Here is a 23,012-nt window from a genome sequence, read left to right as displayed (position 1 = left end):
TTATTAATAAGCATTAATTAAATAATCCGACAATATTTTGAAAGTCCAAAACCGAAACTAACGGTAAGTCGAACTTCCGATATGTCGAAGTTTTTCGTCAGTCCTATCAGATTCGCGAATTCACTATAGAATAGTTCTGTAATTTTTCAGTCAAAATTTCTCTAAATAATTTGGCTAATTCACACAAGTGTGCTAAAGTTTCATTCGCAATTGCATCACATCATACTTAACCCTTTTGCGCGGACAGTCACGGATACATGGCAGCATGAAACGCTTTTATTTCATGGCTGACAGGCCAGTGTGCCAGAGCGATTTCTTGTTCACCCCCCGCCTTCACATATTTGTGACAGTGTTCTAGAATGTTTTAAAAACTATCATTTTTGGCACTGGATGGCATTTTATGTCCATAGGATGTGAGATAAATGTAGATTTGACCTAATAACTAACTTTTGTGGTAAACACTGGGCAAGTAACGTATTTTGAATAAAATATATTAATGCCTTCAATCTGAAATAAAAGTATAAAAATTGAATAAGTATAATATAATTAATACTCACCATGGTGTAGTAGACAAATAAAATAATAATTTTCTGAGATCTTCTGTTTTTAACCTTTCAGGCCTGGTTCGAGCAGGAAAAGAGAGAATGGGGCATCCTCGTCGATCTCTTCCTCCTAAGACAATAAAAACAAAATCAATATACACACTAAAACAAAGGGAGTTAAATCAATTTAATTTCTCTCAGCAAGAACAAACAATAATTTAGGCATAGAAATATAATAATCAAAAATTGAATTCAGGGGAACTAAAAATCATTGATCGCATTTCTTTAATCATCAGCAAATTACATATGAAAATTAGAACAAATACAAATCCTTTTTCACAAAAATATTTCAATTTCCATATTTGTTGATTTTTGGAAATTCAAGTTTAAAATAAATATATATATATATAAAATATCTTTTTTTTAAAATACTTATGTTTTTACTTTTTAAAAAAAAAATAAAGAAATATAATGTGGGCCTCTTTCATTAACCACATAGACAATTTAAAATTTTTGATTAAATGACAATTCCCCTAAATCAAAGTTCCCCTCTACAATACTAGAGCACAATTAAGCACCATTAATTCTTTTTAGAGAATTTTAGGGTAGAATTAATTCTTTTACAAAGCATTTCAATCATAACTGAAATATTTTTTATAGGGATAGGCATGAAAAATGATTGACATGAACTGTGGTGAATATTTTTTATTTTTTTTTAATTAAGCCCGCCATCGTCTTCTCAGACATTAGGCGTCTTGCAGTCCAATACAACACTGAAGTAGCTCCAGAAGGTGAGAGGGCGCAAAAGTCATCACTGGAACGAATGTCAAGAAGAGAGGGGCAATCAAATAAATGCTCCCCAGTCATAGGCGAAGAGTTACACTGTGGTGAATATGATCGTGAAAAAGTAGGAGTTGGAAAATCCTGACCCAAACTTTATTATAGACTATATATCAATCGCACACCCAAGGAGGATTTTGGGGGTTATAAACCCCTGAAAAAACAAGTGTTGTTAAATAAGGACAATTTTTTTATTTATTACCACAATGTTTTGCATTATGATTTACTTATTTTGCAATCTGATGGATTCTGAAGGATCAAAATTTTTAAAGGAAAGATTTAACATTTTAAAGAAAATTCTGCTTTTTGCAATTTTTCTACAATGGTAAATTTTTATCCTTAAACAACTTTCAAAAAAAAGAAGGAAAAAGTGATTGTTTATTTAATTAATTTAAGTCGGCATTTTTTTAAAAAAAAAAATTTTTGTTGACTCGCCAGGTGGTGCGTGGTTATTTTTAGGTCGATTAACAAGTGATCGATCATGTTCTTTAATCATTTCGACATTCAATCCTTTTTTTCTGTTTTGACAATTATTGTCAAAAACTAAAAATTTTGGTGCAGAAAATCATTATCTATTATCATAAATATTAAATAACTATAGATAACAATAGATATTAAACAATTATAAATAAAAATGTGCAAAATTGAAATGTATCCAATCAGTTAATTTTTCCATTGTTGAAAATAAAAATATAAAAACAATAATCTTATAAAAAAAAACACTTAAGAAACATCTTATTTATTAACATCTTAAGAAATATCTTGCAAAATTAGTTTTCTTTTATTCCCATTGGAACTCCTTCCTCCTTTCCCGGAAGTATGTGATTACAAAACATTACTCCAAAACCTTCTGTTCTATAAGTTTATTTTTCAGTTTTAAATTAATAAGATAGAAATTCAAAAATATTCTTTCAACTGATGAACATATAAAAAGAACATGAATTAGCATTTTCTAAGTTTTTAGCTTCAAAATTTATGAGAATGTTTTTCCTATTTGTTCCTCAAATTTACAACAAATATGCAAGATATATATAAAAAACTGAAATCATAAGACTGCTCATAAGACTTAAAAAAATTTTAAAAAAAGAAAAAGGGAAGAAAAAATCAAATAAACCTCAAATAAAATATAGATTTAAAAATAAAATTTTATATTCAATAACATTAAAAATTAAGAAGTTATAAAATTTTGAAACATAAAAATTCCATTCCCATCAGGCAGAGAAGCGTTTCAGTCCCAAAAGATTTTTTTGAAATTTGCTTGGGACATATATGTCCCGTTAGGCGCGAAAGGGTTAAGTCTTGAAAAAAAGTTTTTTTTCATTTAGAATGTGTTTGTTTTAGAAAAAGGATTCTATTTTTTTTATAGATTTGAAAACAGATTCTTGTTTAAAGTTCTTTATAAATAGTTTCTCAATAATGATACATAGGCAAGCCAACCAAAACAAAATATATTACATTAATTTAAAATAAGGTTCTATGTTACACCACTTTTCTAAAAAATCATTCCTATTATAAGTTCTAAATATTATAATAGGAAAAATATTAAAAATGTTTTAATCTAAATATTAAAAAAGACCTACCAGAAACAATTGCTATTTTTTCTTGCAGCAATGGAAGAATATCCATTGCCCTGATATCCTGAGGCTGATGAATTCCTAGGGGAAAAAATTTTAATGAAATTTTCATAAAAACAAGATTCAGTTTAATATATAAATATATTAAAATAATCACATTTTTAGATTAAGCAATACATTTGGTACCTACTGGTTATAGGGATTATTGGTTAGCGCCAGCTTTTCCGAAATTTTGCCAACAAGAATATTGATCCCTATACCCATCAGTACTAATTTCTACATGTACTGTGATATATTATTTAAAAAAATTATATTTAAAAACAACATAATACGATATTTTCCCCATCTAACTCATTTATATTATTTTTACATAGGTCAATATTTTTGTTACCCAAATAAATTAGACCATAATTCACTATGTCATAGCCTGGCCAAATTCCAATCGATCATTGTTATTTATAATAATATCACTATATTTATATGTAATCCAGTGTTTGCGCTAAGTTTTTTTAAAAGGGCCTTTTTTGTAAAACTAAACCACCACCCCCTTAAAACACAGCCTTTTTTATTAATATTCCATTTAAATAAATAAATTCACTGTTTAAATAATAATTACACAGTGGTAAAATTATCTGTGCTTATAGGTGTAATTCTGATTACTGTCCCAAGTATTTATTTTGTTAGGATTATTCTTTTATTTGTTAGGACTGTTAGGATTAATTTTAATAAGTTTCTCTTGTTTTGGATTTATATTAATTTATAAAATTATTTTTAAATAAATACCTTTTTTAAAAGAAAATGCAACTTAAAGTGTTAATTTTCTCATAAATTTTAGTTTAAATTATAGATAAAGCTTTCAAGCTGTTATCTTTTTCTTAATTTTTTTGAGAAAAAATTTTGCACAATGATTGTCGTTTAGTATGCTTTTAATTAAGTATGTAACGAATATACGATCACTATTCGGTATTCGACCCTTTTGCCGAATATTCAGTCGGCCAAATATTTTTTGAAAAGAAACTAAATGACTTTGAACTAAATTTTTTTGGGGGGAAAATTTTAATAGATTTAATAAAGAATTATCTAAAATTGTACTTTTTACTACACATTATTAGGAATAGTTTTCACATATATTTGTTGAGTTCTAAAACTTGTTATTTTATGCTCTGAAAGACACATGGAAAAGCAAAATTTGAAGAATTGAAACTAGATTACCTTATACTGAAACATGCATTTTGTAATGTTGATTTTTTTCTTTTTTAATTATATTCATGCAAGCCAATTTTATTTCTTTCAACACTATATGTTTCAAAAAATTGATAACTTTTTTTTATTGGTTTCATTTTTCCTTGTTTTTCTGTTTTACTAAAGCTTTTTTTAGTAACTTTTCTTCTTATCAGCATTTTTATTACAACAGCATTTTTCAGAGTGTTTCTAATGAACGTTATTCCTTTATGGTCACTTTTCTTTAAAAAATACGGCAATCTAAAGCTATTTGTTTAACGTTAAATCTTTCGTTAAAAACTAGAACAGATTTTTGTTTTGGTTTCTATCTACGGCGCGACAATTAAAAAGGATTTCTATTCGACTATAATCTACACTTTTTCTTGAAAAATGTTAATTGGAAAATTGAAATGCTTAGTTTCAAAATTTTCTTTCAAAAATTACTATCGTTTTTTTTTTTTAAATTTATTTTTGAGTCTAATCTTTGTTTTTTTTTTATAAGCGTTTTTATAATAGTGGTGCATTTTTAAAAGCATTTCTGTTAGACATTATCTCTTTTAATGTTTTATTGATAATTTTTTTCCGGAAAATACTATTTTTAGCATTAAAGTTTTGTTTAGAGAACTAAGAAAATATTTTTTGTTCTATTTCTTTTCAACTTTAGTTCTTTTTTCTTTTTTTTAATAGCTGTTAGCCAGTTTTTTTTATTTTAAATATTTCTAATTATCTTAAATATTTCTAATTATCTTAACATCTAATTGTCTTAAACATTTCTATTAATGTTTTTTCCTTTTTAGGTGCTCACTTTATTAAGTTTTTATTTAGATTAAGTTTTAAATAAAATTACCGAAAAAGGAATTTGCATTTGTATTGCAATATCAATATATGAATCTCTATAGTAAGTAATGAGGTGGAGGGTAAAACTCTGCATTTACCAGTCAGTAGGGAAGTGCTTTATCTTTCTCAGCTAAAGTGAACACCGACTATTCTTTTACCTGGTACCAATAACACAGCGGAATTTTTATTACTTTTTAATAATGACTGAATGATTTTCATTTTGCAAAAAAAATAATTTTATTAGTGTTTTTTTTTATTTTTTTATTAACAGAAATGTTGCTATTCAGCCGCGAATATTCGGTATCTGGCTGATATTTTTGGCCGAATATTCGGTATTAGGCTAAATCACTATTTGTTACATCCCTACTTTCAATTATTTTTTATAAACTACACAATTTTCTCTTATTTTGATAATGAGTGATAAGTACTTTTCTGAAATACACACATAAAATAGTATAAGAGGGTATTTTAGAAATTGTTGAAGATCAAATTCAGTTATGGCATAATATTACATGTTTCGACGATATTTCACGGTACTAAATTAGTGCCTTTTACTGTGAGGTAGCACCCTGCCTTTATTCCCAGGAAGAACTCAATGTAAGGTAGATAAATATACAATTTAAGAAAGTTGCTATGATAGATAATTACAATAGTGTCAATAAAAAAAATATATAAAAATTAATAGAATAATGTTAGTTTATATTATTATTTAAAATAATATGAATGTCTAAACAAAAAAAATTTCCATTTTAAACTGTTAGCTGTGTTAGAATACAAAAATAAGGCGTTAGTATGCATAAATATAATACAAAAGACTGGTAACACATCAATTAGAAGTGTAGCAGAGCTGAATTTACAAAATAGTTCATCAAAATCATTTTCCATTATATTGTTTCATAGGATCTTTAAAAGATTATTTAGCTAATAAACAACATATTATAGATACATTCAGAAAAAAAATTTAATAATTACTATTCTTTTTCTTTTCTTAAAAAAAAATTTCCATATACAATTTACATTTTGTTAATTTCAAAAAATGGCTGACCTGTCTTGGGATTTCTGAACTTTTTATGAAATTAGAATTTGCAATCAGGAGGTCTCTCTGAGAGGTACAGTGCCCGCCGCTAATAAAATCATCGGATAATAAAATCAGCCGCTTTATAAAATAAAATCAGCAAGAACCGAATCGTTACAATATTAATACATGTTAAAAACATCCTTTAGTAAAATCAATGCCGTCGCTTTTTAAAATCAAAATTTTGAATACACAATAAAGCAAAGGTGCAATATTTCAGATTTTTTGTTCTTATTTATAAAATTTTATTTTTTCGAAGTTTAAAGATGTTTTTAGAAGAAGCAACAGTTACTCACAAACCTGTGAAACAGATGTGGTTAGCACTTTCCTGCGATACACATAGTGTAAGAGTTAAGGAAAAATGTGGGTGGTAAGCGGCGAGTTCATAGAAATCAATTTATCAATGTTAATTCCTTGACTTGATTGAAGCTTGGAGAAACCTATCTCACTCAACAGGGGGTCGAATTCTTATCTTACTTTTTATTGAATGAACCATAGAAGGGAGAGAAGTTTCTTTTGTTACCTATCTTAACAGAGAACATGAATAGATTTCCAAAAACTGTCTGTGCACATGTTCCATATTATTTAAGCCGTTTGAGTAAATTATAGTTAGAGCACACAGTGTTTTCATCATAGAAAAAAAATGGGTGAGAATTTCTCACCCTTTTTCAAAAACAGGGTGAGATTTCAAAAAGTTAAGTGAGATTTCTAAAAACTAAAAAAACACAAAAAAATCATTTCTTTAATTATAATACATTTTTAACGTCTTCTATTTTTAAAAGCATTGAATATTTTTGATGCATCATCATAGAAGAATTTGCCTTTACAAGGTATTTGTCCATCTTACATTAGCACATAAAAAATATGAATGTCTTACATGAAGAAACCTTACCTACGGTAAACACGTGGTTACAGAGAAATGCGTTCTGAAAGGGGTTCCATGGTTGTGTTCTGTTGTTCGAAAAGGTTCTGAACAATACTGGTAAATAGAGAAGCTAGAAAACGGGGCAGATCTTGAAAATAATGAAAGATCCAGGAAGAAAAGTGAAACGGATTTTATTCTAAATGGCATAATTCGAAGCTTTTTCCAAAGTGTGAGAAATTCGCGAATTTTGAAATATATTTAAAGAATGCACGAATTTCTCGCGGTAATCATTTTTAAATGCGAAAAAAGAAAAAATATGCGAGATTCTCGCGCTGTGGTTAAAACACTGGCACACATCATTTTTAAGTTCGTTTGGTGTTAAATTTTATCAGCATGCCATAAAGGAAGGATTTTTGTCTTAAAGATAAATTCGAAGTGCTGGCAAAACTATGATAAGCTTCCTAAATGCAGTCAACGTGAAGCTTCAATGGAGATGGAGATGACTGTTTCGAAGAAATGATCAGCAATGAAGAAAATGAAATGGACGAGAATTTTTCACGTTACGTAGCTATTGACGATATACTGCAAACATCAAAAGAAAAATCTGATTCTAAAGTTGTTACAGACATCAAAAATTGCAAAGTTATTTCCCCATCAAGAAATGGAGGAATCCTACTCAGAAGATGAAATAAACTCATCAGTGCCATCTTCAATGGAAGTCAGAAAAGCACTTAATGTATTGCGTCAAGCTTTAGAACAAAGAGGAGGAATATCGAAAACTATAAAAATTTCTATAAACTCTCAAATGATGATGAAAAGTTAATTTTAAATACTGCAACTCAAGCAACCATTGATCGGTTTTTTGCAAAACTTTTGTAAATTTAATCTTTTGTAGGGTTTTACTTTATTAAAATAATTAATTTAGTTAAAATAAAGCATTAATGTGGTCATTATTTCAGCTTTTAAAGTGTGTGCATTTAGAATATATCATAAGAAATTTTTTTTTTCAAATGTTGAATCGCCTCTTAATAACTACAACGAGATACAAAAATAAAATTTTAAGAAAAAGTATTTTGTGAAACTATTGTTTTTCCTAATGTTGAATTTGTGAAGGTACTGCTAAACGGTAGTAAATTTGGCCTAAACAGACCCCTGGCAATAATATGCAACTCTAAAAAATTTATAAAAAGTTGCATCACAAAAGAATTTAAAATAAACTTGCTAAAGACGAATACTAATTTTAAAAACTTGAACTTCCTTTTCAATCTAACTATAAAAAGAGGACAAATCGCTGGTTTAAAACTAAAACGACACTTCTCATGTTATTTGAATGAGAAGTGAGTGCAGAAGTGTCGTTTTAGTTTTGAACCAGCGAAATGTTTTTACGTTTTTCTAAAAATTAGGAGCGCACATCGTGTCGGCGTGTCTATTTTAAAAAATTGAGATTATTTCCTAAGTCAACATATAATAAGAGCAATATAAACATGAAGTTATTGTATTCATCAATGTTTTTGTTTAATTTAAAATAAGTTACTGCATGAAGTGATTAACTTTTTTTAAAAAGGCTATAAAAATAAAAAAGAACCATCTAGACTGATATTTGTTACAACTTTTCCTTTTAAAAAATCGTGAGAAGAATTTCGTGTCTACTACAGTCAGTAATTCATATAACCCTTCAATTTTTTCACTAACCAATCTTTAGTCACTGGAGTCAATAAATCTACATACAAAAATTTTTGAAATAAAATAATCAAAATAGTAAGTTAAAAAATAATAAGCTAAGGATTATATATGATAATTTGTAAGATTTCACTTTTAATCATATCAATAGATCTTTTTAAGTATCTCAATGTTTACAATACCATTGCTAAGAGCTACTCCCTTTCATACTTTTTTTTAAACCTAATAATAAACAATACATGATAGATAAAACTTGTTTTAGACTTACCACTCTTAATAAATGAGCAATCATTTTCGGAAGACATCGTGAATACAGATCAAAATTCAAAAAAATTTTTATTTTCAAAAATTTCTTATACACTACATTATGCCAGAGTTCGATAAAATATCTGGCAAGCTAATAAATCGATTGCCGTTGCTATAAAAAAAGAAATCGTAGATCATTTTACAAAAGGAATGGTTTATTTCCATAGTATTGTAAAAATATTAGGTTTAATTACAAAAGCTTAGAAATACAAATATATTATTATACATTTCGTTTGTCAACCATCAACAAACTTCACTGACCGTCATGCAATGCAACACTACTGCTCTCTAGCAGAAAGAGAGTTGATTCAAAAACCAATAAAAACAAATGTCTGGATGGAAACTTAGGATAAGAATAAACTCGGCCAATGACCCCTTGCGATTTAATAAATGAAATTTCTTATAATGTTTGAATAATTATTAAAATTAAACAACAATGTTTTCATTCAACTCTCCAGCCGACTGTTTTTTATCTTTATCTTCAAGCATTAACTTGAAAGATTCTACAGTAGTATTTTGCTCACTTTTTTTGTAAGAAATATTAGCTATATTTTCGGTTATTTTAATTAAATTACCTTCGCAATGTCGAATTATAAAACAAACAAAAACGAATTAGGATATATTTTAGTTTTGTTTTTAATATCGATTTGAGATAATAATCGTTTCTCCGTTCCACTCAACCAATCAGAAAATTCTGTATTTTAATTTTGCCGTCTACACTTTTGACACAACTTGATACAACACCGCAGTGCGGGTTTATTTACAATCATGTGCTAAGTTTATTTGAGATTTCACACTGAGGGAAGCAATCGTATCATACAAAATTTAATTCATTTTTAGACCTTAAATAAAAACTTTAAGGCATTCACCGTTCTACATCATGTCTAATCAACAACCTTTAGTAAGTTAAAATTTTTACTTAATATCGTACTTTTTTCGACTATGCACTTCCATTCTATAAATTATTTTCCTTTTGATTCAATCTCGCCATATAAAAATTGTCAATATTTTGTATTCAATAGCCTACAGCAATTTAATTATGTAACAATAATCCAAGATCTCGTATTTTAAATTTCTGGTAAATAATTGACTTATTTGTTTTCGATCATGACATTTAAATAATTCAAATATATTTTGAAAGACCTGATAAACATTTTAGGATGTTTTTCAATTTTCGAAATTATATATTATGGCAAAACCTGTGTCCCGAATTGTCTAGACCTTTGCAAGTCCGGAAAATAGAATTTTTCGACTTGTTTGATCAAAACATACATTATTCAATTTTAAAAATAAGTAAATAAACCATAGATGACGTTTAATTTTTATGTATGAACGTTTTGTCAATAGGTAATATACATTAAATAAACTAAAAAATGTTTAATAGCATTAAATAAATGTCACTAATAAAATGTATAACAATATTAATGATGTAATAGCACACAATAAGTTAAACTTTCTCTTACCTCAAGAAAGACTTTTTTTTTTGTTTCCTATTTTGCTTTTTTTCATTTGATGTGAAGAATTAGCTGCACAGATATTCAGATAAAAATAACGCTAGAAAGCAAACTTGAATTGGAAAAAGGTAATAAATTCTGTTTAACAAAAAATATATAAATACTATTAAACAAGGAACAGAATTGAGAAAGTTCTTTACATTTATAATCTAAACAAATTAAATGTCTGTCTGTTGGTAATTCTTTCATGCATTATTAATAATCAGTTTCATTAATATTCATTGTTTATTATTCTTTCTGAAGTCTCTTTTTTTTTTAACTGCTCATCTTTACAACAACTCTTCAATTAAGTGAAAACAAACAGGCAACAATATTCTTTAAAGCTTAGCATCCATGGAATTCCAAAAAGCATTTATACATTGCTCTTTATAATGGAAAGGGCATCGCGATATAGAATTATTATTCACAATTATATATATATATTAACTTAATTATTTTTAGGTTCTGAAAGTGGCCAAGTGTCCCACAGAACAATTGTCTGTAACCAATTGTGCAGTAGTAAATGAAAAAGATTTTTCTCTGGATAAAGTAAGGTAAAGGAATTTTATGCATAGTAATTTTATAAAAAAATATATGTTTTCAGGAACATTTTAGTGGATTTATGTATTATCTTGTATAAGTAAGGAAAAAAATCATTTTTATATTTGTTTCAATAAAATATTCGAGTTAACAGCAAAACTTTTTTTATGAAACCCAAATTCCGCTTTTGTCATATTGTTACAGATAAGCGATTGGTGTACATTAAGAAAAACATCAGTATAGAGAATACTTGTTGAATAGAACTTAACCTAAAAATAATCTGTGTTGAGTCTACTCGGCAAATTTATTCTAGGCAGTGGCACTTAGCCTTAAAAAAAACATCAGCGTCAGGTATAGGGGCAATGGCATTTAACCTTAAAAAAATATCCGCTCAGAATATGCCAGCCAATGACAGTCACATTCATTAATTTCTCCAATTATTAAAAATAATAAATAAAGTTTACTAAAACTAGCGGTATGCTACACACTAACACTTTCCAAAATCTTTTATAAGGGAGGAGAATTAAATAAAAAAAATTTAAAAAGTACCTCTATCGTAAACGAAAATAAATGCATATATTTTAATATTAAATTAAAATTAAACAATAATGTTAAAAAATTTAATAATTAAGAAACATTACAAAAATTTAATAGTATTTCGGTTGTAGAAAGAGAAACGCTTTATTTCTGAAACCGAAAATAAATTCTGCCTTTGTAGATTTTGTTTGAGACAAAGGTAATGACGTAGTACGTATAGGTAGTAAAGAGGGCAACTAAGTAGAATTATTTCACCAATTTTGAGGAAGTAAACCAACTAAAACCGTCCCATGTTTCCATAAAATTTGTAAGTGTTAATAGAGTGTGTTAAATTTCTTGTGTTTTGAAAAATTCCTTTTAAGTAATTTTTATTTGAACTTTCAAACTAAATAAGGTCATACAGAAATTTTTGGCATGAAAATGTTTTTTTCTTTTTGCGCTACACCTTTTATGAATGTTATATTTACAAGCTATTTCGTTTTTTTTTTACTAGTGCCGCAACTTTTGTTTACTAGTTTTGTTTATTGCACAATGCATAAAAAAATGGACCACCCTTAATAACTTTTGATCTTATAATCGGATTTTCACGTTCTAGGACTGAATCTGATTGGCTTGAGGGAGTGATTTCAAATATGCTAATTAATAAGTGCCGATGATATTTTAAGTTATAAAATCAGACACAAATATGTACTTTTCGACGGATTCAGAGATAGCCGCAATCTGGGACGTATGGTCCCAATAGTTTGGTCAGGAGAGAACTCAAAAATTAGGAACACTTAAAGCAAATAGCATCATCCCTTTAAGCAAATAGCATCATTTTTAGACACATTTATAAAATTTGTTTATCTAAAGATAATTCCATGTTAAAAGTAACTTTTCGTAAATATTTATTATTTTATTTAAGAATAGACAAAAAATTTGGAATTGTAAGGGCATTTTAAATAATTTATTTCTTACCTTATTTTAAATAATTTAATTTTATATGGCAAAATGCAAAATTTGAGCGAAATATTTCAAACAGTTCCTGAGAAATCAAATATTGAAAAAGTCATACTTTTAAAATTTTAATAAAAAAAAATAATTATAAAATAAGACTAATATTCTAAATGCTCAATATATGGTACATCTTTTTAAGCTAAAAGCTTCTAAAATTATGCAAGTAAGAGATTGATATTACTGAATGAGCAAAATTATTTTATAAACATTTTCTCTTTACTTTTACAGTAACAAAGTTTTTTTTTTTTGAGGTTATAGTTTGAAGTATATTATTTCTGATGAAATATTTTTAATTTCAGGCACATTGAAATTACAACAGCTACCAACCGAAAATATGTCTTCACTTTAAGGTCATCACCTGCAATTCCTTCTGGACAATTAGGATTTAGTTTGCCTATGGTGAGTCAACAGTTTTTTAAATTTAAGGAATTCTACAGCTTAATGTAAATTTTCGTTTTAGATGTTATCATTCAGTTTTATTGTTTGTTTGTTTTTTAACTCTCTTTTTTACATCTTTTTTTTAATTTAAAAAAAATAGTTTAAATGCAGCATTTAGAGAAAATCATTTTCCTCGTTTTTAAATATTTAATTCATATACTGAGTATATTTAGAATCAAATGGACAATGTCATATTACGAATTTTTTCTTTTATCTATAATTACTTTTACGTAATTAATGTCTTTAGTAGAATTCTTTACACCAAGGATAGGCTGTATCGGTCCTCGTAAACTGTTCTACTGTAAGGTTCTCCAACTCACATGCTGGCAGCCAGCGTACTAAAACAGAGGAGTCATCCAATTTGCAGGCGATCAAAATCGTGATGGCTTCATGTCTTCAAATCATCCCTTGGGATGTTTTCTTGACTACTCGACTCCTTGATGTATCGATAGTCCATTGTGCAAGATAAATAAAGTGCTACTATTACTAAAAATTTTTACAAAACTTGATTTCCTTACGTAATATTTTCATGTTGCAATAACTTATTTTAATTTGCTGACCAATATCTGTAGTTAACAATTGAATACAAGGTAATCAAGAGAATTTTAATTTTGGGAAAAATTTTATAGCTACTTGTCTAAAAATAAAGAATGTATAAGTATGAAGATACATGTTTTGTAGTTTATATATTAACTCAAAAAAATTGCATTTCTTTATAATTTGCTTTCTTGTTTCATAAATTATGTTATCTAGAAATAAATAAGGACACCCAATTTATTTTTAGAGAAAATGGGCTGAACTATCACTAAATCAAACGCTGGAAGTACGACCATATACATTCAACCCCAACATACAGTATATTGCAAAAATTATTCTAGAAGTTGATTTTTTGGACAAGAAAACGTAAGTTTTTATTTTTAGCCTGACTCCAATATATATTATATAAAACGTTTGTATGCGTTCACAGAACCAACGAAATCTCTTCTCTCATGTTGTCATTATATAAACTGAGCTATAAGTTGGGCAGAAATTAGAAGTTCAAAATGAGCTGTTCATATAAACAACTGTGTTCTACTTTTGTTTCACTTATGTTATTGACTTATGCAGGTGCAGGTTGCATAATAATTAAGAACTGTACTTAAATGAAACTTGGTGATGCTCAATAATTTGTGCAAAATGGGAAGGTATTTAAAAAAAAATAGAAAAAAAAGTCATTAGCTTACAAGTTTTGCTAAGAGTAAATTTTATGTAAATCTTTTGAAAGTAAAATTCATTCGATCTGACTTGACCTGATAGGGTTAGGGAGTTAACGCCAATGCTTTCATTACTATCTAAAATATCTCTTATTCCCAAGTTTACAACTGTGTATTAATAAGAAAATTTTATAATTTTTTTTCCTTCAATTTTTATGCCTTTTACAAGTTTATGTAAGAAATGAATTTCAATCAAATCGTAATATATATAAATGTANAGGGGGGCATAAGAATTTTAGAAAGGCTTGAGTGGGGCACGGCACAAAAAAGGTTGGGAAACACTGATCTAAAATATCTCTTATTCCCAAGTTTACAACTGTGTATTAATAAGAAAATTTTATAATTTTTTTTCCTTCAATTTTTATGCCTTTTACAAGTTTATGTAAGAAATGAATTTCAATCAAATCGTAATATATATAAATGTATGTAAATTTAACAGGTTAACGTATCCTATATTTTTAAACCTGCATTTTAAAAAAAGTGTCATTATTCTTATAATGCTGAACTGAATATATCAGTGAGTTTGTAAAATGAGATCTGAATTGAAAAAGGATCCCAAAAGAATTACATAAGTTCTTCCTAGCATAGGGTGGGCTTTCTTGTCTTACTAGTTTAATTTTTTAAATTATAATAATAAAATTTAATGATTTAATTAAGGTTTTTACAGAATGCTTTTGCTATTTTATTATAGGTAGCTTAAACAACCCTAACTACTTTTTACCTTGCATACACAAGAGCATCATTTAATTTTGTAATTATAAAGTTTATGTAAACTATATTTAAACCATTGTGGTGAGTTTTAATGTATATCAAGCTTATGGTAAAGAAAAAAAAATTCTAATTTTTATGTGCAATATTTTATTACATTTTTTTAGAACCTAAGATTTAACTGAATAAAAATGAAAACTTCAAATAAAGTTTTTGATTCTGAAAAGCATAATTAATCTTTATACTGTACAAGAATATATATATATATAACGTCGTTGCCGAGTGGAAGGATTAAAACAGGTCTTAGGTCGGGAAGGAGGGTACAAAATTTATTTATTAATTATTAGACAACAGCAGTCATGAGAATGAGTAAAAGTGCACATGAAAAGTTGCGCTCCTTGGTTATATGTTAGGGAAAATCTTGCAAAGTAAAATCCGTAAAATGTCTTAATTTAGGGAAAGAGGGAAATCTTAGTAGTTGCTATTGGTTTATGAAATAGATCGAACGTTTCCCACACAAGAGCAAAGGGAAAAATGTCCTGCTCTTAATTAAATGCATAGTTGAGCCAAAAATAGATTTAAGAACAGGATGTGGCTTTTAAAAGTGTGAGAAAGTATTTCAAATAGAATAATTAATTAGGAAGAAGTTTTATAGCAGAGAAACTAACATAAAAAGATTAATTGAAGCTTTTTATGTTACATATATATATATATATATTGATACAAAAAGAAGAAAAACTTTTGTGTGTGTACAGTTTCTCATACTAATTTCTGGGAGTAATCATCAAACTAAATCTGAAAATTTGTTTTAGATTTTCAATGAGACCTCTGATTTAAAGGATTTAAGAAGAGGAAAAAATTTTCATTAATTATTTTTAAAAGTAAATTTTTTAAATTATTTTAATTGATGCAATGTTGAAAAAAAAAAGTTGAACTCGCTTTAAAAGTCAGCAGTAAGTGTCTTTCAGAACATTTATAGCCTTGTTCTTTATAAAATTAAAGTTATATTTGAACATAATCAGAAAAGAAAATCATGTCTGTTTTTATCTTATAGTTTTGTTTTTAAATGAAGCATGTTGCTGAAATCTACATTATCTACATCATAGATTCTCAACCTTTTTAACGTTGCCGCCCCCTTACGGAGCAAAAAACACTTCAACGCCCCCCTTTGTGAAAATCCAGTTATTTAGAGCATGGTGATGGAACGAGGTGTGCTAAATTATAAGATACAACATTAAGCAATTTTTTAAGAGTTAAATTAGTGTGTGTACATTTATCGACACTTTTCTCACGGCAGGTATTCGCAGTCTATTTGTTATAATTAAAATAAATACGGTAATGAAANAAAATAAAAAGGTTTTTGTTACTTTCAATTAATATTATCTTATTTATTTTCAGCACACTTGAGCCTTATGACACTGATTTAATGGCCCAAGAATTTGTGAAATGTTTCAGCAAACAGGCTTTTACAGTTGGGCAATGTGTAAGAAGAAACATTATTTTTTAATCTTTTATTATTAATTGTTTCAATTATTTATTAATAAGTGGATTTTCCAACTTAATGTTAGCATGTGAAACATTTTGTGAAATTGTAGCACTTGCTATTTTTCAGTTGGCTTTTGGATTTATGGATATGAAGATGTTGAAAGTAGTTGTTAAAGAGATGGAAGGTAGGATATTTTTAATTGCCATAAAATATCAAATGCCCTTTTAAAAATGAAGATTTATTTACATTTATAAACTATATCTCATGTCTTTTTAAAACCTTATAACTTTTCCTTTTTATAATTTGTGCTTAAATTTGTGTTATTAAATTTACTTTTTTTTAATAATTTAAAAGAAGTAATTTACTAATAAACCTTAAATCAAATGTGCAATCATCTGACAGCTTTCCCAGGAAAAAATAGCATCAATTTATTATAACTAAAGTCTGCCAACAGGACATGACGTGAGAGGTTAGTCACTTCCCACATTATTAATGTTTGATGAAGGTGCCCAGAAGTATATAAAAATTTCAAGATTAAATTGCTCTCATTAATCATCTAATAGTAGTAATAAGTTAAGGTTCTGGCGTGATCTTAATGATACATACATTTCTAAAACAATGTTAAAGCTCATAACAGAAATTTTCAAAATATTCTTTTGACTAAAAAACCTAAATTTATAGTCAGCATTCAGCAAGTAAGCAGAATTAAGTAGCCATTTTAGGTTTAGGAAAAACAAAAGTATTAAACAAATTAATTGATTTTAAAAATTTTGATTGTAAAATCTATAACACTGTCTCTCAGTCTGACTGTAAACTTCACAATTATAATTATTATTTTAAATGGATATTAAAAAAGTTGAAGATATCTATTCTTGTTATATTTGCTAATTGAATGTTGATCTATGTTAACTCTTTGTAAAATTGTGAATTTATTTAATGTTTTATATTTAATTTATAGTTGCCAATATCGAACAAGTTACTGGAAATGGGAAGCCTGGAGGGAAAAGAATTGTAAGTACCAATATTATTTTCATACACTTAGTATTAGCCCAGTAAGATGCAGTATGTTTTATCTGTGCACTATATTTTTAAAAAAATGAATAAATCAATAAAAAAATTTCTTTCAACTAAGGTTTAAATTAAAAAAACGTTTCTGATTGAGTTATTCAGTTGCAAAAATGCTCTATAGATTTTTATTTATTTTTTTAAAGGAAAAAAAAAATTTAATAAATGCTGTTACACAAATCTATAATGAGGGTGGGGCGAAGAAGACAATTTTAGGACCATGATGCAAAAAGACTTTATATACATGAAAATCCAAGGTTCACTAATTTTCTGTAAATAAAATAAACAAAAGAATAGCATAAAATTTTAAGGGAAAAAATTTTAAAAAAATATTAAGTTGTTTGTTAAGAAGGAAATTTGAAGAAAAAAAGAAAGAGCAAATTTTTTTCAATTTTATCAACAAAATTCTCAGTTCCTGAAGCATTTATTTTTGTAAAGGCATCGAACTTCAGAAAGGGAAAAGACACCACAGTCAGACAATAATTTGCATTTTTTTCCCTTTTGTTTTTTTGTTTTTCATAGAAAGGGAAAACAACTTCAGTCACAAAAACTTTTTTGCTCAAAGTGAAGGGGGAAAAAAAGCAGATAAATCTGAATAGGGCTTAATGAGTTTTGCACATCATTTATTAACATATAAATTGTTAATGTATGAAGCAACAATTTTTTTTTTACTTTTCTTCATGATCGGAATTATAAAATTCATCTTTGAAATTTAAGTTAATTGTAGCCATTTTTCAATTTTTAGTCTTTTGTTTCTTAGGGTTCACACCAGCAATTGAAATTTAATAGTCAAATATGACTACCTGGGTATTCATTTAATGGTCCGAAAAATTGATATGGTAGACAAACTTGAGAAGAAGAAAAAAAAATCAAGCCTTACGTTTGCATGATTCATGTTATGGTACACATAAAAGTTATAATTACCATCTATTACACCCTAAAACTAATTAGGTTCATTAGCCCATAATGATTGAAGATTAGAATTTATTAAAATTAAGTTAAAAAAAGCTAAAATAATATTAATAAATAAATTTAACATACAGATTCAAATGCTGAGACCAAATAAATAAATAAATACGGAAAACAGAGAAAGTAAAAACTAATAAAATATTAAATTAAAAATTCTTAATAAAGTAAATTTCAAAAGAGAAAAAAAATTATGTTTTATTGATGAGCAATTATATTGCAGTCCATGAAAAAATACCTGATATTATGGTGCCACATAAGAGAAATATGTATATACATTATAATTGTTATCCTCATATATATCAATAAGCGGCATAATAAAAGTCTGAAAATAACGGTTATTCCATTTGAAAAATCTTAAACTAAAACATATGCATAGAATAAAATTAGTAAAAAAAAAATTTTTTTTAAAAATTCGTGGATTTTAGTGCAAAGAAGACTATTTTTTGTTACTATTTTATAACTTCCAAACATATTTTAAGGTTTAACATTTATACTGTCCCCCATGCATATGATGTTGCAGAATGATTCAGTGCTGTATGGGTGCATTAAATAAAGTAACCATATTTAATAACAAACAAATTTAATAAACAAAATAAAACAATAGGATACGAAAAGGGGCTCGCCAATGAGCCATCCAGTTCAATCCATTGTCTGCCGCATAAGTGATTACAGAATTATTGTGAGTGATTAAAACGCCCATTTCTGGTCAGGCAGAAATTCGTAACATATGATTTTAGTGACATTCATGGAACATTTAGGGACAATTGTCGCAATATGGTCATACTAGCATGAACCCAAATTATACTTGATTCTCAACTTGAACGTTATTTTTAGACTCAAGTTGGCTTGTTGCTACCTGACGCTCTAGTGGTTTTTGAAAAATTTGAAGGATCAGCTGTCAATTTGGTTGGAAAGGCGAAAGGGTAATCCATGCTTGTCACTATTTTCTAATTTAAAATAAATGTAATATTTAACAACTTTTCTTTCATTTTATTATTGGTTTAGAGTATACTGCTGAGATTCTATTATTAATTGTAGATTGTTAATTGTGTAATATGCAATTAGTAAAGTTATACTGTAACTTTTTATGAGAAAATAGTTGATTTACCAGTGCTTTTTAACTGCTGAATCATTAAATAAATTTATTCTGTGTTGTTGTTTCATCTCATAAAAGGCTCAGAGAGAAAATTTGCTCTTTTGCCATTGAGCGACAAAATTTGTCAAACAAGTTAAAGATTAAATTAGTTTTTGCAGTTATAAAAGATTAGATTAAAATAAATAAGAAAAATTAATTTGATGTAAGTAATATTTTTGAAACACATCTAATGGAATTATACATAAATAACAATGCTTATCAGTTTTATTGGAATCTAAATGTTTGGTGTTTTTATTTATTAATGTCTTTTTTTCTTTCAAATATACAATACTTTGAAGTTGGCAAAGATAATAATTAATGTTTTTGTGAAAATTATAAATATTTTTTTTTTAAATTTTCTTTGCATAGTAATTTTTGTTAACTGATATTTCATATAGATTATATATTTTTATGGTGAAGATGCAGAAATGAAAGAAAAAAAAAATCTGTAGACATCTGCGAAATTTTCTTTCTTTCTTTTTATAAAAGAATTAATTATAGTAATTGATGTGCATAATAAATTTATATATATATAACAGCATTGAATTGTTTCACTGCTTAATATTTCTGGTTATGGTTAAATAGGAAAACTGCTAGACAATCAATCATCAATCCTGACTGGGATTTTCAGAAAATGGGAATAGGCGGTCTGGATAAGCAATTTAATGCCATATTTAGAAGAGCATTTGCATCAAGAGTTTTCCCTCCAGAATTCGTGCAACAACTTGGTATGATTTTATTTTCTAAACCAAGATATAAGTCAAAAAATAATAATAACTATGATTTCTGTTTGTTACACTTTTTTACATATTTTTGAATTCACTTTATTCTTAAAATACATTCATATCGATAAAAAAGTATTCATGTAGTTAGAAAAGGTATTTGAATATATATATAACATTAAGAACAATGTTTAAACTAATAGTCTGTTAAAATAAAGTAGAGCAATGTGGCATAAGAGCATAAATAATGCAATTATTCCATTCAATTGGAAATCTCTTTTTCTTCTAACTTATGATTGGTTATATTTGTGTTTCTCATTTTCTTACCACCCACTTAATGATGACTATGTTCCATTCTTGATTCCTCATCTATTTGCCAATTTTCTCCTTGTTTTAATTTCGATTGTAATTATGAAATTTCTGTTATCTGTTATACCATTATTTTTCCTTGTGTCTTGGTACTTATTGTGATATTTGCTATAATATTAATGCTGATCTAAAGGCTGCGATTTCTTTTTTTAAAAAATCTAATTTAGTTGAGATTAAAAGTTTATATCTACAGAGAAATAAATAGACTAATAAATAAAAGTAGCCAGACTAAATATAGATATTGAATCAGGGGTGATTGTGCTCCCGAAAAATCCGGATTTCCTGATTTTTTGCTAACCGCGATCCGAAAGTTTCTGGAAATTCAAAGTCCAGAAGTTTCAAGAAATCATCGATCACATTTATATATAAAAATTCTTGTATACTTTATTTAAAAATATTAGAACTAGAATTTATGCTTGATGCATCTCTTTCATTTGTAAATATTTTTTCTGATAGAATATTAAATGTGATTAGAGATAAAAGTAGACTTACACATAATTATTCATTTAAATTATGCTGCATATAATTCATTTAGAATACTATCACGAAAATTTCAATGATTTAAATTTATAAAAATATAAATTTTTTAAATGATTTTACTCAAGAAATTTTCTGGATTTTTGATTTGGTCTTAACATGAAACTTTTAAAATAATAACTTTCTATTAACTGTGCAGGTTAAATAGTTTGCTGCTTTTATATACTTATTTCAATTAGATCTATTTAGTTTTATGTTTATTCAAGTAAAAGAACTATTGAAGCTTATTAAAGATGTAGTTTGCGTACTTTAATAATGAAAACTTGTTCTGCCAATAGTAATTAAGAATAAATTATTTTTTTGACATCTCTTAATCTAAATAAATTTGACAATTTGGGTATTAGTCTCTACAAATTCATGAAATACTTGAACTGAATAAAAGCAATTGTGATTTGATGAATTCAGGGAAAGAATTATTAGTTTGTCATAATTATATAATAATTTTAGTATTATAAATATTAAGTGTTTGCTTTATTATATTGTTCTAACAAAAATATTAAGTAGTATTAGTATATTTTATTAGAGCTTTGATTAGTTTTTTAAAAAAAATCTAATTAAGCAAAAACTTGTTTTTCATTTATTTATTTTTTAAATAGTGATTTTTGCCAAACCTGATAACTGTTAATTACATTATTTATGCTATTATATAATGTAGTACTGTGGCTCCCAGTATTCTTTGAATAAAATGTTCAGTTAAACAAAACAACTATATCTTTTAACAATCTAAATGCTCAGCTTATGATTTTATCAATTCTTGATTTTTATTTATTTATTTATTTATTTATTTTTTTTTTTGCTCATTTTGGGATTGTTACTGGAAGCTAATTGTAAAAATGAATTAATTTTTATCTTAATAAATAAGATTTATACCCAGGCAGAAATATTCATTTCAATGTATTTCTTCAATAGTATTTTTTTAAAAAAACTATTCCGGATGTATTGGAGCTTTGATTTTACATATATGGTTTTTTAGTTTAGTTCAATATATATATGTATATAACGTCGTTGCGAGTGGAAGGAATAAAATAGGTCTTAGGCAGGGAAGGAGGGTACAAAATTTATTTATTAATTATTAGACAGAGCAGTCATGAAAGTGTACACGAAAAGTTGCGCTCCTCGGTTATATGTTAGGGAAGATCTTGCAAAGTAAATCCGTAAAATTTTTCAATTTAGGAAAAGAGGGAAATCTTAGTAATTGCTATTGGTTTATGAAATAGGTCGAGTGATTCCCACATAGAGCAAAGAGAAAAATATCCTGCCTTTAATTAAATGCATGCTTGAGCCAAAAATAGATTTAGGGACAGAATGTGGCTTTTAAAAGTGTGAGAAAGTATTTCGATTAGAATAATTAATTAGGATGACATAAAAAGATTAATAGAAGCTTTTTATGTTACACACACCCATATATATATATATAAATCTCTTTCTCTCCAAATCCCCAAAATCACTTAAATCTGATTTAATGTTTTAGTAAATGCCGTTCAGCAAACTGAACGCTTTGCTTTTAATTTATCCATGATACAAGAAATCAAAACTAGAATAATTATAGTATAAATATATCATAGTAGATGATCAATAAAATTATTCTGGCCCACTCGTCAACTGTTAAAAAAAAAAAGGAACTAATTGAAAAACAAAAGTATCAATAAACCGTTGAAACGGATTTGTCCCAGATTTATATTTTAAAAAAATTGGTATTCTGTACTTAAAGACAATAGAAAATAGGTAAGAAAATGATTTTCTTACCTGCAGTCTGCGATATGCCATCAATGTTACTAAACCATCATTTCTCATGGAAAAAAAAAAAAAAAACCTTCTTTATTG

The 23,012-nt window shown here is 27.0% G+C and overlaps 2 protein-coding genes across 4 annotated transcripts in view; one reads left to right on the top strand and one right to left on the bottom strand.

The window, feature by feature from the left end:
- LOC107438352 (trio Rho guanine nucleotide exchange factor) overlaps window positions 1-9,554 on the bottom strand; it is a 68,005-nt gene extending 58,451 nt beyond the window's left edge. For 2 of the 3 annotated variants that reach the window (XM_016050632.4, XM_016050633.4), the window contains exons 1-3: window positions 8,903-9,273; window positions 2,963-3,037; window positions 558-672 (exon numbers count right to left, since the gene is read on the bottom strand). In XM_016050632.4, coding sequence (XP_015906118.1) covers window positions 558-672; window positions 2,963-3,037; window positions 8,903-8,939 — 227 coding nt within the window. In that variant the 5' untranslated portion in view covers window positions 8,940-9,273. Of the gene's footprint in view, window positions 1-557; window positions 673-2,962; window positions 3,038-8,902 lie in introns of all 3 variants that reach the window. The other variant, XM_043043598.2, reaches the window with a different exon arrangement.
- An 82-nt stretch (window positions 9,555-9,636) lies between these two features.
- The window catches only part of LOC107438353 (vesicle-fusing ATPase 1), a 34,192-nt gene continuing 20,816 nt past the window's right edge, over window positions 9,637-23,012 (top strand). Inside the window, exons 1-9 of the mRNA XM_016050634.3 lie at window positions 9,637-9,841; window positions 10,896-10,987; window positions 12,806-12,905; window positions 13,729-13,847; window positions 16,304-16,388; window positions 16,518-16,575; window positions 17,350-17,402; window positions 19,260-19,348; window positions 20,146-20,288. Of these exons, the coding sequence (XP_015906120.2) occupies window positions 9,821-9,841; window positions 10,896-10,987; window positions 12,806-12,905; window positions 13,729-13,847; window positions 16,304-16,388; window positions 16,518-16,575; window positions 17,350-17,402; window positions 19,260-19,348; window positions 20,146-20,288 (760 nt within the window). The 5' untranslated portion in view covers window positions 9,637-9,820. The remainder of the gene's footprint in view (window positions 9,842-10,895; window positions 10,988-12,805; window positions 12,906-13,728; window positions 13,848-16,303; window positions 16,389-16,517; window positions 16,576-17,349; window positions 17,403-19,259; window positions 19,349-20,145; window positions 20,289-23,012) is intronic.

Source organism: Parasteatoda tepidariorum, chromosome 1 (assembly GCF_043381705.1).
Source record: "Parasteatoda tepidariorum isolate YZ-2023 chromosome 1, CAS_Ptep_4.0, whole genome shotgun sequence".
Classification (NCBI taxonomy): Eukaryota; Metazoa; Arthropoda; class Arachnida; order Araneae; family Theridiidae; genus Parasteatoda; species Parasteatoda tepidariorum.
Note: the sequence above shows the minus strand (reverse complement) of the source record. Positions and strands in the feature narration are given on the sequence as shown.